The sequence below is a fragment of the Rissa tridactyla genome, chromosome Z (assembly GCF_028500815.1).
Source record: "Rissa tridactyla isolate bRisTri1 chromosome Z, bRisTri1.patW.cur.20221130, whole genome shotgun sequence".
Lineage (NCBI taxonomy): Eukaryota > Metazoa > Chordata > Aves > Charadriiformes > Laridae > Rissa > Rissa tridactyla.
Window position 1 is genome coordinate 9,393,700 of NC_071497.1, and position 19,645 is coordinate 9,413,344.

Here is a 19,645-nt window from a genome sequence, read left to right on the forward strand (position 1 = left end):
TGAAAAAGCAGGGAAGTTATCTTTCCCATGGCTTAATTTAGTATGTAACATACAGATGCAGTTGTTTGAGGTTTTTTATAAGATAAAAATTGAAGAAGAAAAAAAAAAAAAGCATCTTAATTCTACTGGCACCTGATATTTACTCTAACTTATTAGATGTTTTAAGTCAAGACTTAAGGAAATTAAAGAATCAAAATTCTATTATTACCAATAAGGAAAATGTTTACAATGTTAAAGGGAATAGAAGGATAAAGCTGCTAAGTGAAACTGTTTTGGTTTTGTCAGATAAAGGATTTTCCCACACAAGACGCATTGCCTTATTTTATTTAGTTCCTGTATTTTAAAATACACAAAGTTGCTGGCATAACATACTGAAATCTGTCTATAAAGAATGTTCCTTAACAGAACCACAAGAATTCCCTTCACCCAGCTTAGTATAAAAGGTACAAGGTGCTAGTCTACATTCTGCACATAGTAAATGATGACACAGAAGCATCTGAAGAGACATCCTTACTAATACACATCCATTTCTTAACATGATTTGTATCTGAAATACTATATGTGTATGGACTGCAATAAAGGGACTTCAGTTCCATGCTAAGTCCTATCTCAACAACCAACCTGAAAATGTACAACTGTCAACATGACCATGATTCAATATAAATTTTCATTTTAAAAAAAAAGGAATTATGTTAAAAAGAGAATTATTTTTTTCTCTTAGTTTATCACATCACAGATCCTGTTTAGAGAACAGGACTCACACACCAAAAGTACAGCCTGACCATCAACTCAAACAAACACAGATGAACACAGCCACCAAACACAACAGCCCTGCCATTCCCAGCATCTTCGTTCTTATCTCTTTCCTTTTGCCCTGGCATAAACACTTGGACAACCATATAGTGAACTGCGACAAGAATCCTAACCAGTCAAAAATTTCCCCAGAAAGAACAAATGACCATAGTGGTTCTTCACCTGTTGCAGTTCACCATGAATCCACAAAAACTTTTGTACTGAACGTATGAAACTGGCCATGATTTAGCACAAACGATTCCCTAACCCACCAATACCATTGAAAACTTACTGATGAAATTCCATTCCGAGGTTCCTTTCCAGAGTTTGTTAGAAATCAAACATACTACTTTTTAACTAATAACATCTGATAATATGGTAATTATATATCACAGGCTGATTAAACTGACATGCAAATTCAATTCACTTTTGCAACACCAGAAAGCTATGCAACAATTATTTGTTGGTTTGGCTGAAGCCCCAGCCTTTCCTTTAAATCCTTTCAGAGACAGCTATCATAATACCAAGAATCAAATATAACTCCGTGATCAGCACCACTCTATTTGTCTAGTAGACTCCTAAGAGATGTACGCACCTTGCCTGGGTAGCCATGGGTTCCTTCTCTTACAATTCTTGCTTTTCCCTCGGTCCTTCGTCATTTTGGGGCATGACACCACTGGAAATAACTCTCTCTCACACACACACACATTATCTTTAAATCTACAATATCAGCACGTTAGAACAATTCTAGAAGTATAATATGCAGTGATATTAGAAATATAATGATTAGTCCTTTCACATCAGAGCTGAGGTGGTTTGTCTCATCGCAGTCCTTACCTACGCTTTTTATAGCACTTTTGCATTGAAGATGAGCCATCGTATTTCAAAGGCCTACACTCACACCAAGTTACAGAGCTCTTTTCTGCATGTCTTCCATATTACCACCAAAGTCATCACTCCAGACCCAGTACCTGTCTAATGGACTGTAGGAAATGCAGAGCTCAGATAGTGTAGATCCAGCTCCCTACGTTATGTGCATACTCAGGGACAGCGTGCCTGGACCAAGTAAGAGAGATGTATTTATTCTATCTAATCAAGAAACCTGCACAAGACAGCATAAGACCAGGGATCTTAAACAAAAACTGTCTCCACTCCTCAGGATTACAATTTTTTTTATTTCATAGAGTTGACAATTTCCACTCTGCCAGGGCTCACAAAATTACATTATGATTTTGAGTAATAAACAGCAAACAGATTCCAAAATATGCATTCCAAAAAATAATTTAATGCAAGTTCATCATAACTGCATTTGATTATGATAGTTGTGAAAGCATTTTTTTAGTAAGGCTTTAGCATTCAAATTCTTATGCCAGATCGAGTCTGTGGTCTGAATCTGACTGTGTCTGAAACCTGGGACACATTTAATTTCCTCAGATCCAGATGAGATAACTAAATGTTTACTACTATGTTCTCTATTTTAAGTCCTTTTCATCTTAGCTTCAAGAATGTATTCTACATCTTGATGCCGCTGTATACTTTAAGTCAGAGAGCACTATACATTCCTCAGCAGCTGAGAAGAACCCCTTTCTTGCAGCCTTCACTCTGTGAACCTGTGTGAGAAATCTGGCAGAAAAGAGCAGCATCCTTAGCCTGGTTTGGCTACACAGCTCCCTAACCTATGTTCAGATTCCAAGGCTGGCCTAAACAGACAGTGATTAAGTGGTCTGTAGCATCTTCTAGGTTGACTGATAATTTTCTTTAGCCCAGTGTAAATCTAAGTTTTCTCCACTGTGCTGATAATGCTGCTGCACACCCTGTATGAGCTTTGATGGAGACATTAAACTTTATCAAAAAGTGCATTAAAAAGTTTGTCTAGGAAAACAGCGTTCCTTCAAATTCAGTTCAAAAAAAGTGAGGTCCAGTCATCAGTTTACAGTTTTCCTTATTTATTTTTTTTAAGCTGTCTGTAAGCAAAAGAATATTGGATGTGCTATTTTTCTTCTTATAGCTAGGAATCCTTCATGAAACAAAGACTTTCTCTATGGGTATGGAGTTTACAAAATCCTGTACAGCTCATCCATATAGAGTTAACTGCTACATTACATGTGTGTACTTTCACCTAGATTAACTCAAACCACAAGTCCTTTAATTAAATTTCAGAGACAAATGAACTATTTTATTGTCAAGGTTATGAGGAATAAAAAAGTACACTGTATTCGCAATATATACAGAATGCTTTATGGTAAAGCTTAACTTCTCCACTTTGAGATGCAAATCCATGTCTTATCCTTTCAGATAATTAAAACAGTTTAACAAATCAATTAATACTGTAAGTAAGGATATTTGACAGCTAAACAACCGTTGCCCATAAATTAAAGTCTTCTTTTTTCAGCCTTTCCCTCTACCTACTTCTCTTCATCTCAGATGCATCAGGAATTTGGTTTTTTGTACAGCAAATGCAATACTGCCCTGTGAATGGATTTGATGGGTGGAGTGTTCAGTGGATGAGGAATTGGTTGGATGGTCGCATGCAGAGAGTAGTGGGCAATGGCTCAAAGTCCAGATGGAGATCGGTGACAAGTGGTGTCCCCTCAGGGGTTGATACTGTCATCAGCACTGTTTACTATCTTCAGTAATGACACAGACAGTGCGATTGAGTGCACCCTCAACAAATTTGCAGACACCACCAATCCTAGTGGTGCGGCTGACATACCTGAGGGAAGGGATGCCATCCGGAGGGACACCTAGATAAGCTCAAGAAGTGGGCCACGTGAACACCATAATGTTCAACAGGGCCAAGTGCAAGGTTCTGTACCTAGGTTGGGGCAACCCCCTGTATCAATACAGGCTGGGGGACGAAGGTACTAAGAGCATCCCTGCCAAGAACTTGGAGGGTACTGCTGGATACAAAGCTGGACATGAGCCGGCAATGTGCACTCACAGACCAGAAAGCAAACCATACCTTAGGCTGCATCACCAGAAGCATGGCCAACAGGTAGAGGAAGGTGATTCTGCCCCTCTACTCTGCCCTCGTGATGCCCCATCTGGAGTACTGTGTCCAGTTCTGGAACCCTCAGCAGAAGGAGGACATGGACATGTTGGAACAGGTCCAGAGGAGGGTGACAAAAATGATCAGAGGGCTGGAACACCTCTCCTATGAAGAAAGGCTGGAAGAGTTGGAGTTGTTCAGCCAGGAGAACAGAAGGCTCCAGGGAGACTTTATTGAGGCCTTTCAATACCTAAAGGGGGCTTATAAGAAAGCTGAAGACAGACTTTTTTGGTAGAGCCTGTAACAATAAGACAAGCAGTAATGGTTTTAAAATGAAAGAAGGCAGATTCAGACTAGATATAAGGAAGATTTTTTACTTTTGTTTTTTACAATGAGCGTGCTGAAACATTGGAACTGGTTGCCCAGAGAGGAGGTAGATGCCCCATCCCTGGAAACATTCAAGGTCAGGTTGGACGGGGCTCTGAGCAACCTGATCTAGTTGATGATGTCCCTGCTTATTGCTAGGCATTGGACTAGCTGACTTTCAAATGTCCTTTCTAACCTAATCTATTCTGTGATTTTATGAATACCACCTTGCTCTTCACAACGTTGTTATGGTTCTTCCTCAAGCCCTAACAAGGGGCATTTAGTTAAAAGGGAAATGCATCGCCCAAAAGCAGTACAAGACATGCAGTGAGATGGTGTGAAGTACAAAAAAAAAAATGGTGAAGCTGTCCAGGAAAGTTATCCTTCCTTCTCAGAACCCTGCACTTCACCGGTATATGTGAAAGATGAAGAAACGTAGAAGGATCTGACTTTTATCCTCCGTAGGATGGTACCTGGGGAGTTGCTGCTTCTCCCTCCATCTTAATGTCCCTGTTAGCCATGACTTTGTATAGGGATATGTAGATGAAAATAACAGTGCCAAGCAGTCTGTTGCAAGGAGTGTCTGAAATCTTGCTGGAGACGGGGACAAGAGCACCCTAGATACAGGAATCAAAAGGGCAGAGACATGAAGAGGTGACTAAGACTCAAGAAAGCAGGCAGTACAGTTGTAAAAGAACAGGCAGAATGGAAGGAGGGAGGTTATCTTCCACTTGACAAGAAGCAAGAGAGACAGGTACAACATAAAAGAGGAAGAGGAATAGATTAAAGCAAATTTCCTAGAAATTGTTTGTAAGTACATCCATCTGCCTCTGCAGAAAGATTCTTTCACATAAATGAAAAGCAAATATATATATATGAAGCATTTTTACGTTAAAAATACTGCATTACTAAGCTTTATACTGGAAGAGTTAATCACTGTAGCAATGATTTCAAATTCTTCATCAAGAACTCAGAAAATATCCATGTAAATTTAGAAGCAAACTTAAGTACAAATTTCTAACATCATTTTTACTATTCCAAATTCTCACAGGAAGAGTCCATGTGTACACCCTTCACAACTCTAATTTACTGAAAGCCTCTTACCTGTACCATACATGAAAAAGAACATCTGTTAAAAGAGAGAAATGTTGTAAGCCAGTCAAGCACAAAATTAAACTGTTAAAGATAGCCTGAAAGATAAAGCTTGTTCCCTTTCTCAGTTCAGTAGATCAATGGCACATAAAACCCCATTTCAGTTTCATTTTCTTCAAAATTAAGAAAATTAATACATTCTGGTTTTGTGAAAAATAAATATATTCATGGCCTTTCTCTCTTCCCTAACTCAGGATGGGTTGGGAACAGCATTACAAGAGAATTATTCCTCCCCTCACTCTAGTGCCACAGCTATCTGCATGTCAAACGTGCAGACAGTTTCAGTCTTTCTCCCTTCCATACTTGTCTCACATCACTACATTGTTTTCATTAAAATTGCTGAATTTCTAACTAGTAGCACTAACAATGAGGGCAGGGAAAGTGTGAAGAAGTGATGCCTGAGAAATTAGCGCATCCAAGGTGTCCATGATGCCACTGTTTCACAGGCAAAGATTTATGTTCCAAGTCAACTTCAAAGAAGAATAAATTACAGAAAGGAAGTCATTATTTAAAAATATATTTTAGGACTTAAAAAAAAAAAATATACCAGCAAACATTCGTAGGCTATTAAAAAAAATGTAAAAATTTGCACGCTAGCTTTAATAGCTTAACAATCGTTCTCCATTTGAATACGGGCACTCTAGCTGCAGGTTACTGCAACATTTTCACTGATACTTGGAACAAAGCAAAACATGCAACTGGTGTTCCGGTTGTAAGAGCAATCTGGCATCAGAAATACATATGATGCTTCATAGTATGTTGGGTCCCCCACAATAGATCAAACTGTACACTTGCATTTACACTTAGCAAAAATCCAGTTAGATTACCTCCCAATGAAAATAGACAAGTTACCTTCACATTTAAAACACAGAGGACGCACGCTGGAAGTTACCATGGACCAGCCAACATGCAGGACAGCCTGTATGGAGTATGGAGTTGCAATGGCAAAGTACTGATGTAACTGCATCCTTCAAAAAGGATTTTACTTTCATTCAAAACTCACTTTCAGTCCAAACAGAGCTGCCAGTTGTGTTTGAGGTTTGGATTACCTCTTGTTCTGGTCACCTCAAACCACAGGAACAAATCAGTGGTTTACCATAAAGACATGAGCACTCCCTACTATCTGTACAGTTAGCTACTGGGACATTGAACACTTTTGCCAAGTCATTTATATCTGTACTAATACAGGTAAGAAAACTTCCAGTTTTAAGCATGTGTGCATGCCTTCCCTCCTGTCACCTCGTACAGTATGCAGTTGCTATACTGACAACAACCCTCCAATTTACCCAGGCATGTCACATATAACCACCTGCTCTATCATGAAAATCTCCAATACGTATAACATCTGAACTAGCTTCTCAGCAAAGCAAACATCCATTAGTAAATGTTCGCTTCTTTGAATGACAATTGCATTATCTGAAATCTAGAAATTAAATTAATAATACAAATCAAATCAGAATAACAATGCCATTCGGGTAATCTGGTATTTTTTTTTATCAGAGCAATAACCTCTATCTCCAGTTAAAATAAAAAAAAAATCAAATGTAAATAAGAATTCCTCCTTCAAATTAGGATTATGGAATTTGGGAATTTATTACCATTCTCTATCAAGTCACCTAATGCACCACAATTATTTTCTTCACAGATATCTAGGGAAAATTAGTTATTACTAATCTGTTGCTTTCATCCCTTCTGTCCCTAGGACCAGCAGCGCTCCAGCATGGTGGTGCCACCTCCTGGAGGACAGAGGTGTAGAGCTCCAGGATCCCATCTGGGTTTGTAATTGTGAGCTTCAGCATCCTTCCCTGGCTAAAAAACATCAACAGCTGCTATGAAAAGTCAACAGTATATAAATATATACCGAGAGAAATAATCAAGTAACATCATAACAACCAGAGAGGACAACAAAAAGTAGAATTACTTACATGTAAGCTCCTGCATTTTCTGATCTATCCTAAAATAATCATTCAATTATATGCCAGAACATGAAAGCAAGTTCTTTAAAGTTTTAATTTTCCTGCTCCTTTCAATAAGGTGGGTTTTTTTCTAATTAAAAAGTTATTGTTTTGATAGTAAGAAATTGTACAAACATCATGATCAATTTAATTATTCTTCATTTAATAATTTCTGGGTCACATACTGGGGGGAAAAAAAGCCAAAGCCATGAATATTACTAAGCAGTGAAAAAAATGCCACAGATATAGCTCCTGAACACAGCATGTTTTCCATGCTGCTTGGAATCACATGAAAAATAATGTACCTTTGAACCAGGTACAAACTGTTGGGGAAGCTTCTCAGGGCACACATCTTCGCTTTTGCCTGGAGGAATTCACAAAAACACATGGGATGGCCAAGGCCTGCAAAGACCAGCTGCTATTGTAACAAGCAATGCTAACATTTTTAATCTAATATATCACCCAGGTTAAGAGAGTCCTCTGTACTGCATTTGGACACAGTGCTTTGCAACTGCCTTCCCACGTTTTTCTAATAACAACTCTACATGCATAATGGAACAGTAATTTTATCTCAAGGATGCCATATGCCTGTGTTGTGTCCCAAACTGAGAAGGGCAGTAAAATAGGCAATAGTGAAGAAGTAGACTTTACACATAAGCAATTTGTCAAAAGAGATTTAATCCCTACACTTCCCTCACCTGCAATGCCATAGAAGACAACAATGAACGACAGTGTTGAAAACAGAATGTTTCATGACTGCAACAAGATTAAATCGAAAAAAACCTGCCCAACAATTCTTTCAGGTTATTACATGATTTGATAATACTGTTGTGGGTGTTTTTCCCCTGTCTATTCAAAACAAGTGAGCTATGACATATCGAATATTCCTCAAGCAGCTCTCCATACAGCTGAGTTACCCGGGCCATGAATTGGATTATTAGCAGTGCAAAAAGCCTCTTTAGTCAGTAAATATCTGTTCAGTGATGCATTTGTTTTTTGTATTTACAGAAAATAGCTCACATGCTGGTTTTGTACTTAACTTCCATTTTTCCTGCTACATATTCAACTGCTTGTAGCTTCCATTTATACAAAACATTCTCAAGATGATTGTCACAGCTTGCCTTTCACTTAAAAGTCCATGGGAATATTACAAGCTATACAAACCACAAAACCCCTATTTTTTTATGTTTACCAACCCTTTAGATACTTTTCACTCCTCTGTTCAGCGATTTCATTTGCTCTTTACTCTCACTGTAACCATTTGGTGTCTTGTTTTTGCCACTACAAGCCTTCCTGTCCTTGCTCACCTACAAACCTTATGAGTTGAGCTACATAAATACATGCATGTAACTGCTCCCCCTTTTAAAAACTCAACATTAACTATATGAAAGCACCCTCTCAACTCAGCAACCATCAGCCACATATAAAGATCCACAAAATTAAAAGCATTTTATATTCATTTACAATAACTGACTGGGTTCATTACGGCTGAGTTTCTACTCCTTGACTGATAACATAAATCTGTAACTCTATCCTTAAGACCAATTAGCAATGAATAGCACTATTGACCAGTGCATGTAATATATTGGCTATAGCTCACTCCTATACACTTCACAAGTTCACTTAAAAAGACAGTTTTAATTCCCATTTCAATGAACACTGCTATATTCTACTAGAGCACCACACAGACTGAAGCAAAAGGGCCACAACACATCTATTCTTGATTTCTGATGAACTACAGTCAGGGGGCAGGATGACAAGAAACAACCAACCAGCAGTCAAAATATTTTTCACAATGAGAACATCAGCCATTGGAATAATCTCCCCAGGGAAGTGGTTGGTTTCCCCAGCATTGGCCACTTTTAACATTCAGCTGGACAGGGTGCTGGGCCATCTTGTCTAGACCATGCTTTTGCCAAGAAAGGTTGGACCAGATGATCCTTCAGGTCGCTTCCAGCCAGTATTCTATGATTCTATATGAAATATCACCATCAGCTACATCACATCTAATGCTTTGGGCTAGTAAGAGATCTCGACAGAACTGAAACTAGAGTAGCACACCTGTTGAGCAATGCACGTAACTGAGAGACCACACCGGATATGAAGTTAAAGACAAAACTCGCTGCTAAAACAGAGGGGGTATCAGCACTGCACTGACTTAGTGTAAGCAGACATTATTTACAGAGGTCCTTACACACAAAGAAAAAAAGCCTGCATTGCATGTAATGATGGAGGATCAGCTAGTTGGCATTCGGCCTGGGAGTAATTTGATCATACCAGTGAGCAAGGAGGATGATTTTAGTTCTCAATGGATTTGAGAGGGAAGGCAATTCCAGGGAGCAAGCTCCAAGCCAAAGACAATGTTGCAGTACTCAAGGAAAAACAGAAATCTGAATGACATAATTAGAAGGGAAAAATCTTAAACATATTACAGGGGACCAAGCAGCAGAGCTAGCTACAGCCTAAACAAAACAGCACACAGCAGAGGTTGTGTCAAAACTGCCTCCCAGATTATAGGCCCAAGCTAATAGGAAGACACTATGCTCTTCAAACAGACTAAAGTGAAAAATCTGTGGACACAGATAAGAGTTTAGTTACTCTATCATCCTGATTTTAGATTGCTGGCTGGACATCAAGCAAGACACGTAAAAAAACCCCAAGACAGACTTAGGTGAAACGATGCTTTGGAGTTGAATGTGAAGTACTTGTGGTCAGCGTGTTTTTACATGGTGTCAAAGAATGCTACAGAATAAAACATTACCAGTGTTCACATAAAAGAGAGTTAATAGAAAAAAAATATAAAGAGGAGCACCGGGGCACTCTTAAGATGCACTGGATAGAAGTACCACATTTTTCAAGGAAACCAAAAAGGGTCATATGAGAAGAGTAAGAAGAACCAAAAGGGAAAGGAGCCTCAAAACTGATTTCAGGAACACCAGTACAGACCAACTTTTAAAGCAGCCAATACGTTAAGTAGGATGGATATTGACCCTTGACCAGGAAAAGCTTGGAGTATAAAACACAGTGTTTTCCTGTAAAAATATACATATCTTTTTGAAGGCAAGAATGTTTTCTTGGTTTTCTAGAAAGAAGGAAACTAAAAGTGTTAAAAGATTTTCCTCCAGCCAGGCCTGCACTTGCAAACAGATGTTGCTAACGGAACAGAACAGTACCCACCAGAACAGTTTGTTCTGAATCAGTTTCCGTAACCTACTTTAACTTACGCTTTGCTTTTCAAGGAAAGCTCTCCACCAAAGCTGACCTCTAGTTCACTGTCCTTGAATAGTACTTTCTAGTCATTAAATCTGTCCTTGAATAGTACTTTCTATTTAATTTTTATGGACAATGTGTGCCATTAAGAGCATTTCATTTACCACCCAAAACAGCAACATGCTAAAAGCAAACAAACAAGAAACCACGACACACATTTCAATACATTTACTTCCATGAGTTTTAAATTACCAAAGGGGAAAGCTAGTAACTTGTAACATGAATCTACAGCACAAGTTAAAACTATTTTTTTAAATTTACTCAGGTTGGTAAACACCACAGTTTAATCCAAATGGTTAAGCAGAATTCTTTACAAAAACATGGATGCAACTAACTTCATTGAAATCAGTGGTAAAATACCTATTGATTAAGGCTCAGATTTCCCCCCTCACCCCAAGTATGAAATTTAACTAAACTGGCTTTGTACTAACTGAATTAAAACTCCACTGTATGAAAAAATCAAACAGCTAAATAATCTCATTACAGTACTTTGCTTACTGCTCACTTCATTAATGTCCATGCCTTACTTAGGCACGGAGAACTTCAAAACCAGGACCAAAACTCCAACTTACACTGCACACTGCTTTCTTGGGCACAGCTCAAACTGCTGCTCTTAGTTCTTAAATAGCTCTACTGCTGCTTCCATCATTTATTAACTTACTGTAAAATTTGCTTCGTTCTTCCTATTGAGAGACCCTGTTTACAGACACATAAAAACAGTGAAACATCTAGTGTAAAGCTAATTTCTCCACTGATCTGCAGGATGAGCAAGACTTTCACTATCACTGTACTGCATAAAACTTAAAAAGTGAAGACATTGTGTATTTTATCTGCACTTTCATTCCTGACCCAAAACTCTTTACAACTATTTTACATTAATCCACTGAAATAATTTCTACCATAATGAAGTACTCCTTAGGCTTAAGTAGTCGCTCTTGGTGATTGCCAACCATATTAAAACACTAAAACCTTTCTGGTAACTTATTTGGCTCTTGTTTCTGATAAAAACAAATTTAGAACAGCAGCACCCTGCCACTCAGCTGTTTTTTCCTTGTGTGATGGGTGTTCCTTTGATGTAGATTTGGCTGTGAAAATGTACACAATACTAAAATAGAACCACCAGTAAATAGTGTGAACGGCATAGCTGAGCCTGGACATAACTGTGGTGGCAACGAGAAGAGAACAGGAAGAGGGAAGCACAGCATTCCATAATGAGGAAATACATACATTATATATGTTTTATTTTTGTAGAATAAAGGCAAAGAGACATGTACACCAGTATATAATATTCACATTTGGTCTTTGTGTATTTAAAAAAAAACAACAGAAATTGAAGGAAAGCATACAGATACTTTCAACTCTGTCAGTATAACCATGCATTGAACCGGATTATATCTGCTCTCATAAAGCTGCAGTGGTTTATCTGGACTAAATAGTTTAATTTTTTTTAATAGGCATCAGCACAGCCTTTGTGCTGGAGGAGACCTTGGCAGATCTCCTTGGTCACTCAGCGTGAAGTTCTACTACGCAAATCCATAATCAAATCACCCCGAGTTACCTAGACAAGCCCTGGTGGAATTCTTACATGACATGGGCATGCAGTGAGCAGAAAGATCTTTCTATTCTCTGCTCCTAACCACTCCAAGCTGTACAACTCCTGGGACTATTTTTCTCTCCCTTCTGTATCCTATTTTTATAAATGCATTGGTTTTCCGCTGCATTATAAACACACATAGAGACAAGAAGCAGTCTTGAAACTCAAGATCCTAGTTCCCATTGTTTTAGTCAGAAAAGTCTTCAAAAAAAATCATAGAAACAAAACCTTTCCTAGCTAACAGATGATTCTAACCAGGAGTTATTAGAGAAGAGCGAAAAAACTGAAATTATCAGGTAACAGACAATAACCAAAACTGAATACTTTGGACCACTCAATATGCATTAAAATAAAATTACTGTCTGTATAAAAGCAATTATATAAAAACTGGAGCCTAGTTAAAAGCACAAGAAAGCAGCAACTTGGAACCACTTAAATTAATATTAAATACTTCAGGGCCCTCTAGTGGTTAAATCTTTGATAAGAGAAAATCCATGAAGAATTGGTTTTGAAATAAGGCTACTAAAGTGTACTGAAGTAATGCTCCTATGCAATTAAGGACATTTAGGCTGGAGAGCTGCCTAATAAATTACCAGAAATGGGGAAAAAACCTAAAAATTAATATCTGGTATTTTCTTTTCTTCATACAAATGAGAAGTTACTTACTAACGTTCACAGCAGTGTACAACCAGGAAAAAAGAGAAAAATAAAAATACAATTGCTCTCTCAAACCTGCGTCAAAGTTATCATAATGCACATACATGTTTCTGAAAAAATGCACCTGCTTTGTTGATTTACACCATCATTTTACCTTACTCTGGCTTCCACAAAACTGTCCGTGCACAATACCAGCAATACAAACAAAACAAAACAAAACAAGCAAACAAAACCAAGAATTGTTCACCTTCATCACAGTATATTTAGAAATATTTTGGGCATACTCCTATCGAATTGATTTACAAAAGAGAAAGCCTCAAACTGAAAGAGGGTAGATTTAGATTGGATATTAGGAAGAAATTCTTCCCTGTGAGGGTGGTGAGCCACTGGAACAGGTTGCCCAGAGAAGCTGTGGCTGCCCCATCCCTGGAGGGGTTCAAGGCCAGGCTGGATGGGGCTTTGAGCAGCCTGGTCTAGTGAGAGGTGTCCCTGCCCAGGGCAGGGGGTTGGAACTAGGCAATCTTTAAGGTCCCTTTCAACCTGAACCATTCTGTGATTAACATGGCAAAAATGTAAATCTGTTGGCAACCAGAAAAAGTTTTACTTCCCAATCTGGTATTTTATCTGCTCAAATCTTAACAAGCCATTTTACTGCAAGGAAATACATTGATATTACTTGCTTAGTACATCTAGTTAAGAGTTGACCTTTTCAAATCCTTATGCCTTTGCAGTCCATACAAAAGCTGAGGGAACAGAAGTCTGGTAGGACAAGAGCACACTTCACTACAAGCATAAGCATCACAACACCACTGAACGATGAATACACCACTTTCACAAGACACATTTTCTTAAGACCCCTAACGCCAAATCAGATGTTTTCAGTCACTCCTCTCAGTCTTGCCTCTCATATACATATGCCCTTGAAAGCTTGATAGCTGAGTACAGCAACATCTGTGCAAGTTCCTATAATGTGCCACAAAATCAGCTTTTCCTGATGAGATGTCTGCCAGCCCACCACTTCGTGTCAACTTTTTCTTTTTTTAATTTTTTAAATTTATTTAATAAAAGGGGATGAAGAAGGATTACACTGGCCGGTGGGGAAAGGAATGCCCAAGGAGCAGAATGATTAAGCAGCTCAGCTGTCTGGAGCATTAGAGGAAGCTACGAGATAATGACTCGGGCACAGTTTAAGTGAGGCAGTCAAGGTACAGGGCTGACTGTCTGTCAGGTGGCTACCATCCCACTGTGATGCTCTTGTCTGTCTTTACAATATGGGAGGTTGTGTGGGGATACAATATAGGGGGTAGGGGGAAGACATTTGTATCTTCCCCCCAGTACAAATTTTTCTGATTGTAATACATTCATTTTCCTTTGGCTTTCTTTAGCTCCAGTTTTGTTAACACATAAAAGAAAAATATTACCCTTTCTGACTAGTTCATTCAGAAAGGAATTGCTGAGCTCTAAGCTAGCTCTCTACAGCACAGAGCTGCATGGTTTAAAAAAAAAAAAAAAGTCAAAAACTGATGTTTTCTCACAAAAATTGCATCTGCAAGATTTTGCAAGTTCACCACATATGTTCAGAGGATTGCTTTATCCTTCACCTATCATCCTACAAATTACATCCTATTCTGTCTTTATTCCACACTAAAACTGACATAGAAAACATGCAATAAATTTACTCTTGAAATACACAGAGCAATAAAAATACACACAGATGATCAGACACAATACTTCCAAGTCTGTATCCAAGTTCAAGACGGTGTCACAGGACAAACAGCATGAAATACCAGTTGTAAAGGTTTTCTATACCTATCTACATTAATAGAAAAAAAGTTTAATGCCTTTAGAGATCTTAAGACTATAACAAACAAGAAAAACAGCCACATAACACTACTTTCAGATCCCAAAGATAAGTGCATGAGCTCTGAAATAAATCCAATAGATCACATGATTGGGAGCATGGGAGCAGGGCCATCTAAATGAAAACAAATGTTTAGGCACACATATCTTTCATAGGCCTGATATGGAAGCCATGAATTTCAGTCTAAATACGGTTTAAGAACGAGGTCCCAGAACTTAGTGGGATTTGGGGAGTTTTCAATCCAGCAGCAAACTACAGCCATTCTGAAATGGGCCTTTACAGAACTACACATCCATGCTTGCTTCTGGATCTAAATTCTATCAATAGCTATGCTGTAATTAAAAAAACCAACCAAACAAAAAACAAAATACCACCAAACCAAAAAACACCACAGTCAACAAAATCTCCATAGAACATACCTCATGGAGGTTATACTGTTGATGAGCTTTTCAGATTGATCTGACAAGCTAGATGGAAGTATTATTTCAACTGGCTGCAGGCGCAAAACCCGACTCTCTAATTCTAAGCGAGATGCACAGTCCCGAAAACTGTCAAAAATTACTTCTCCAGTAGTTGGTTGGATTGCCTGTTAATAAAAAAAAAATAAGCATTGAATATTTAAATTTAACAGGAGTGCTTTAGTGACTCAAATTGTTAAGAAGAAAGAAAATTTATGGTGTATAGCACAAAATTATATAGCACCCATAGGCTTAGTCAAAGTGGCAGATCAAGAAATACAATTGTGTTTTTCAAATCTATGATATGGTAATAACTTCAAAAGACTACCACAATTTTATCTTCGTAAATGATAACAGTACCTTAAAAATGTAAGTATGCTCTTGTTATCATCTGCCCATCACTGTTCAACTCTTATTACTAGGCCAATCTATATAATCGGAAGTCTATGAAAGGTATATGCAATTCAGCCTGGAAAGTAACTATCATCCTAGCACATGCTTTCGTTGTTCTCTCCCAGCTGCAGTGTGACACTCAAATACAAGGACAATCAGGATGCTTTTAAATTAATGAATTACCAGCAGACTGGGCTTCAGTTATCACTGTGTTTTGCCAGTTAAACAATCCTGGTTTTAATCTTCACCATAAAAGAGAATACAAATCTGAAGTGTAAAGCGTAAGTCTTTTCCTCTAAAGAATAGTAGTTTGTAGAGGAAAAAAGTACTCACAAGTTTTAAAATATTGACCCTAAAAATGTTTAAACTTCAAAATTATAAAAGCATCTGAACTAACGATTTCCCTGTATTTGGTTAAAACACAGCTATGTTTCCAAGTGATATGGCAGCAAAAACAGTATCAGGAATATTCAACTATCAACTCCAGACCTTTTTTGTAGTTTTCAATATAAAGCCATCACAGTTCATACAGAGATGATATCTTACCTAAACTGCAACTTGTTAAAAAAAAAAAAAAAAAACAAACAACAAGACAAAAAAGACAGAACAACCATGAATTTAAGGAGATATACAGCCACCTCTCAAAAAAACCCAACAAAACAACACCACAAAAAACCACACACGAACCCTAAAATACTGATTTCCCCGTGAAACTAACTTACCATAATGCCTATAACAATGTCACCTTTCTTCCTGTCTTTTAAGTTTTCTCCATTTTCACAGATACAGAGAAGGTAGTTGTCAGGGACATCTGTTGTTACCTCTTCAACATCTACAGAATCATCTAGCTTCAGCAAAGGGTTCACATGTAACAAATGTTAAAAAAAAAACTGTACACAGATTTTGGTGGATTATTCATAAGTCCTTTTACACCTAAGAAGTCCTCAACTCGATTTTGTGTTGGGCCTTCTCGACTAAAGATTTATTTGACTTTTATTAGTTTGACACCTACTATGACTTGAATGAACTTCAGATGACTGTCAGCACAAGGACCGAAGTTAGCGGTTGTCTTCACAAGACAGGCAGTTACACAATGCACAGATTTCAGCAGCTCATGCAAAGGCTATTTTTGACTATGGCTGTGGGTCTCCCCATGCAAGCAAGAGCAGCTATACCAAAAATTAAACCTGGAGCTGATTCTGCACATGGGCTACTCCACTTGTCATTTTGAGTTCATATCCACAAACCACACACACGTAACAGAAAAAACTAAATGCACTAGGTATGCAGCAGCTGAAAAGCAGTTAAACAAAAGTCTATCTTAGCAGCAGCACTAGGTTAGGTGCACTGAAAACTTGCTGCATATCTATCCACCAGGTTGGGTCATACTGCGGAGTCTGCTTTCATCCAGTTTGCCAACCATTACAGGAGAGTCTGTAAGTACACTTGAAGTTTTAAAAAAAAAAAAAAAAAAAAAAAAAAAAAAAATCGCAGGACTGTGTTACCTGCTTCCCTGATTTACTCCTTAAGTGCAACCTCACAGGTATTAATCTAATAATCTTTTTAGTTCTTGCTGTATAGTAAGTAGTCTGAGAAATTAAAGTAAAAAACATGAGGTAGATAAGGCAGGAGATTGGAAAACAAAAACCAGAAGGAAAGAAATTAAGAAAATTACTTCACTGGTTAAAAGCTGTTTCTGTCTCATTTTTGCATTGTCTTTGTTACAACAGACAGGAGTTAATTACCTATCTAGATTTTTAACAGTCCATTGATTTAATCACCTTCTTGTCATTTAAAGTGAACTGTTGACACCAAACAGTCAACCCTTCTTCCTTCACACCCTCCTGAATCACTAATGCTATCCATTCTCAATCTGGTGAAACACCAAGTTGAAGACCAGACCTACAGAACACCGTAGACTTGGGAAGTCTGCCCTCTGACTTCAGAAAACAACTACAATAAACACAAGCTCTGCTGTTTCATAGCAAACCTAAAGCCCTGAAGAGATTAAATTCTTTATAAAGCCAGCACCATGTTTTACCACAACATAAAATTAAAGGGACTTAGTTTCCTGCTGCCACTCTTATGTCAGCCGCTAGGTAATCATGTTCCACCTGGGTGATAATACTAGAAGTATGGCCTCTCATACACCAAAGATCAGAGTGAAACCAAGGATTTCTCTATTTGAAAAGGATATCTTCTCCAATAAGCGTAGACTTTGTGTAGAGAGCAGTCAGTTTCCGGCTGAAGAGAGAGCTTTTATTTTCTCCAGCAGCCTTCAGTGCTGCAGTTTCCATTTGTTTTATTACTCCAACCTACAGGCACACAGACAAGAAACAAAGTTAGCTCTGATAATAAATGTGGGGTTTTTTATTTTATAAATTTGGTGATCTTTTAAGATGTGCAAACAGCAAGTGCATCATTAAAGCTGAACAAGAAGGGCAGAGGCTATCATCAATCCTACTAATGAGACTATAAGGCACTGCTTTTTCTTATACTCTATCCACTTCTAACTGCCCTCTCAACTTCTGTCCCTGTGCTTCTTGTCCTATTTTGAAGCAATGAGGGTGGAGTTCACCACTTTCCAGAGAACAGTTGCTGCAATCAATTTAAATTCAACAAGTCCTTTTCTCATCAGTAGAAAAAAAAAAAAGAGGTATCAACACAAAGCTACAGAATTACAGGCATCAACGATAGAAAGGAAATGAGAAAAAAAAATGGGCTAGGATAAGAAAAACAAGGACGCAAGGAAGAATCTAAAAGAGAGAGCAGATATTTAAATTTCTCTTTATGAAATGCAAAGGCTTGATAAAAAACTGAGAGAAATTATTGTTCTAGAAATGTTCTAGAAAACATGAAGATTCTGTAAAACAGAGGAAGATTGCATCTACTTAAATTTCATGACACTCAACAGAATAGAGAAATTGAAACAAAGGAACGTTAGCCATTTTAACTGCAAAAACAGGCGATAATGAGTCTTCCACCTCTCAGTTCAAATAAGACTCTAGTCCAGTTAGTGCAAGTTTTTTCAGTGCTATTCTGTACTTAACATCATTTCATAAAAGTCAGGGATAACCTTATATCCTTTTGCTACAAGTCGCCGCACATGGACAAACAGTCTGTGAGTCGGTATACTAGCAGTCATAAAGTTATGATCCTGATGACAATAAATGTTCAGTTCTTTAGCTGCAATCTGCAAAGTACAAGAAGAAGAGTCAGACGATAGTTCAAAATGCAATATGGGAGCTCATCTCTATGACAACGCGGATGCACAACTACAATTAAGAGTCCAGTGTCACAAGGAAAATGACAGAAAAAGCCCAGAGAGCTGAGCCCCTCCACCCTCCTGTCCCAGCATGTTGTCACAAACAGGGGCTTCAGTATCACAGGCTTCACATGTCAGACTGCACCTTGATCTTTACCACTGTGAGGTAAACCACCTACACAGCACACATGGATTCTGCAACACAGCTCAACAAAGGGTCAAATCATTTTCACAACAGTAACCATGCAGCAAGAATGAAGTTATTTTAACTGTGGTTATAAAAGTGGAATTAAGCTAACTAATCAATTAAAATACTGAAAACTCAATATCAAATAGCAGTGGAAACTAAATACTTCATAGAAAAAGAATAACAACACTTGTTAAAATAGGATATTATAATGTACGATTTGTATTTGCTTTTATGCTCCTTGGCAAAACCGTAGGTGTTCAATAACTAGGGAAAGTGATCTTAAGCAGGAACTGCAGTCAAACACTGAATTGTACACCTGGATAGTATATTTCTATTTCTGGACTGTGAATACAGCAACTCAGTAGACAAATTATACAGTACAAATTTGATCAGGAAAATTAATTCCCAATAACGAAGCAAAGTTTCTCACTGGTCTCAAGTGTGGAAATAGCACAGATCAAAGGTTAAATTGGTAGCAATGATTTTGGGACAGAAAAACTCATTATGAACCATTTATGAACTGTCACTTTAAAATTACACTTGTTGCAAAGTAATTTGCAATTCCTACAGATCTGGCACATGTAGGTGCCGCATCTGAACGTGCATCCAAGGCTATACTGGCTATATTCATCTACTTCTACACCACTTCATAGAATGGTTTGGGTTTGAAGGGACTTTAAAGATTATCGAGTTCCAAGCCCCC

General features: G+C 38.0%; 1 protein-coding gene across 3 annotated transcripts in view; it reads right to left on the reverse strand.

The window, feature by feature from the left end:
- MSH3 (mutS homolog 3) overlaps positions 1-19,645 on the reverse strand; it is a 118,467-nt gene that overhangs the window by 90,572 nt on the left and 8,250 nt on the right. For 2 of the 3 annotated variants that reach the window (XM_054186850.1, XM_054186849.1), the window contains exons 5-8: positions 18,564-18,680; positions 17,683-17,802; positions 16,210-16,353; positions 15,056-15,222 (exon numbers count right to left, since the gene is read on the reverse strand). In XM_054186850.1, the coding sequence (XP_054042825.1) occupies positions 15,056-15,222; positions 16,210-16,353; positions 17,683-17,802; positions 18,564-18,680 (548 nt within the window). The remainder of the gene's footprint in view (positions 1-15,055; positions 15,223-16,209; positions 16,354-17,682; positions 17,803-18,563; positions 18,681-19,645) is intronic. The other variant, XM_054186851.1, reaches the window with a different exon arrangement.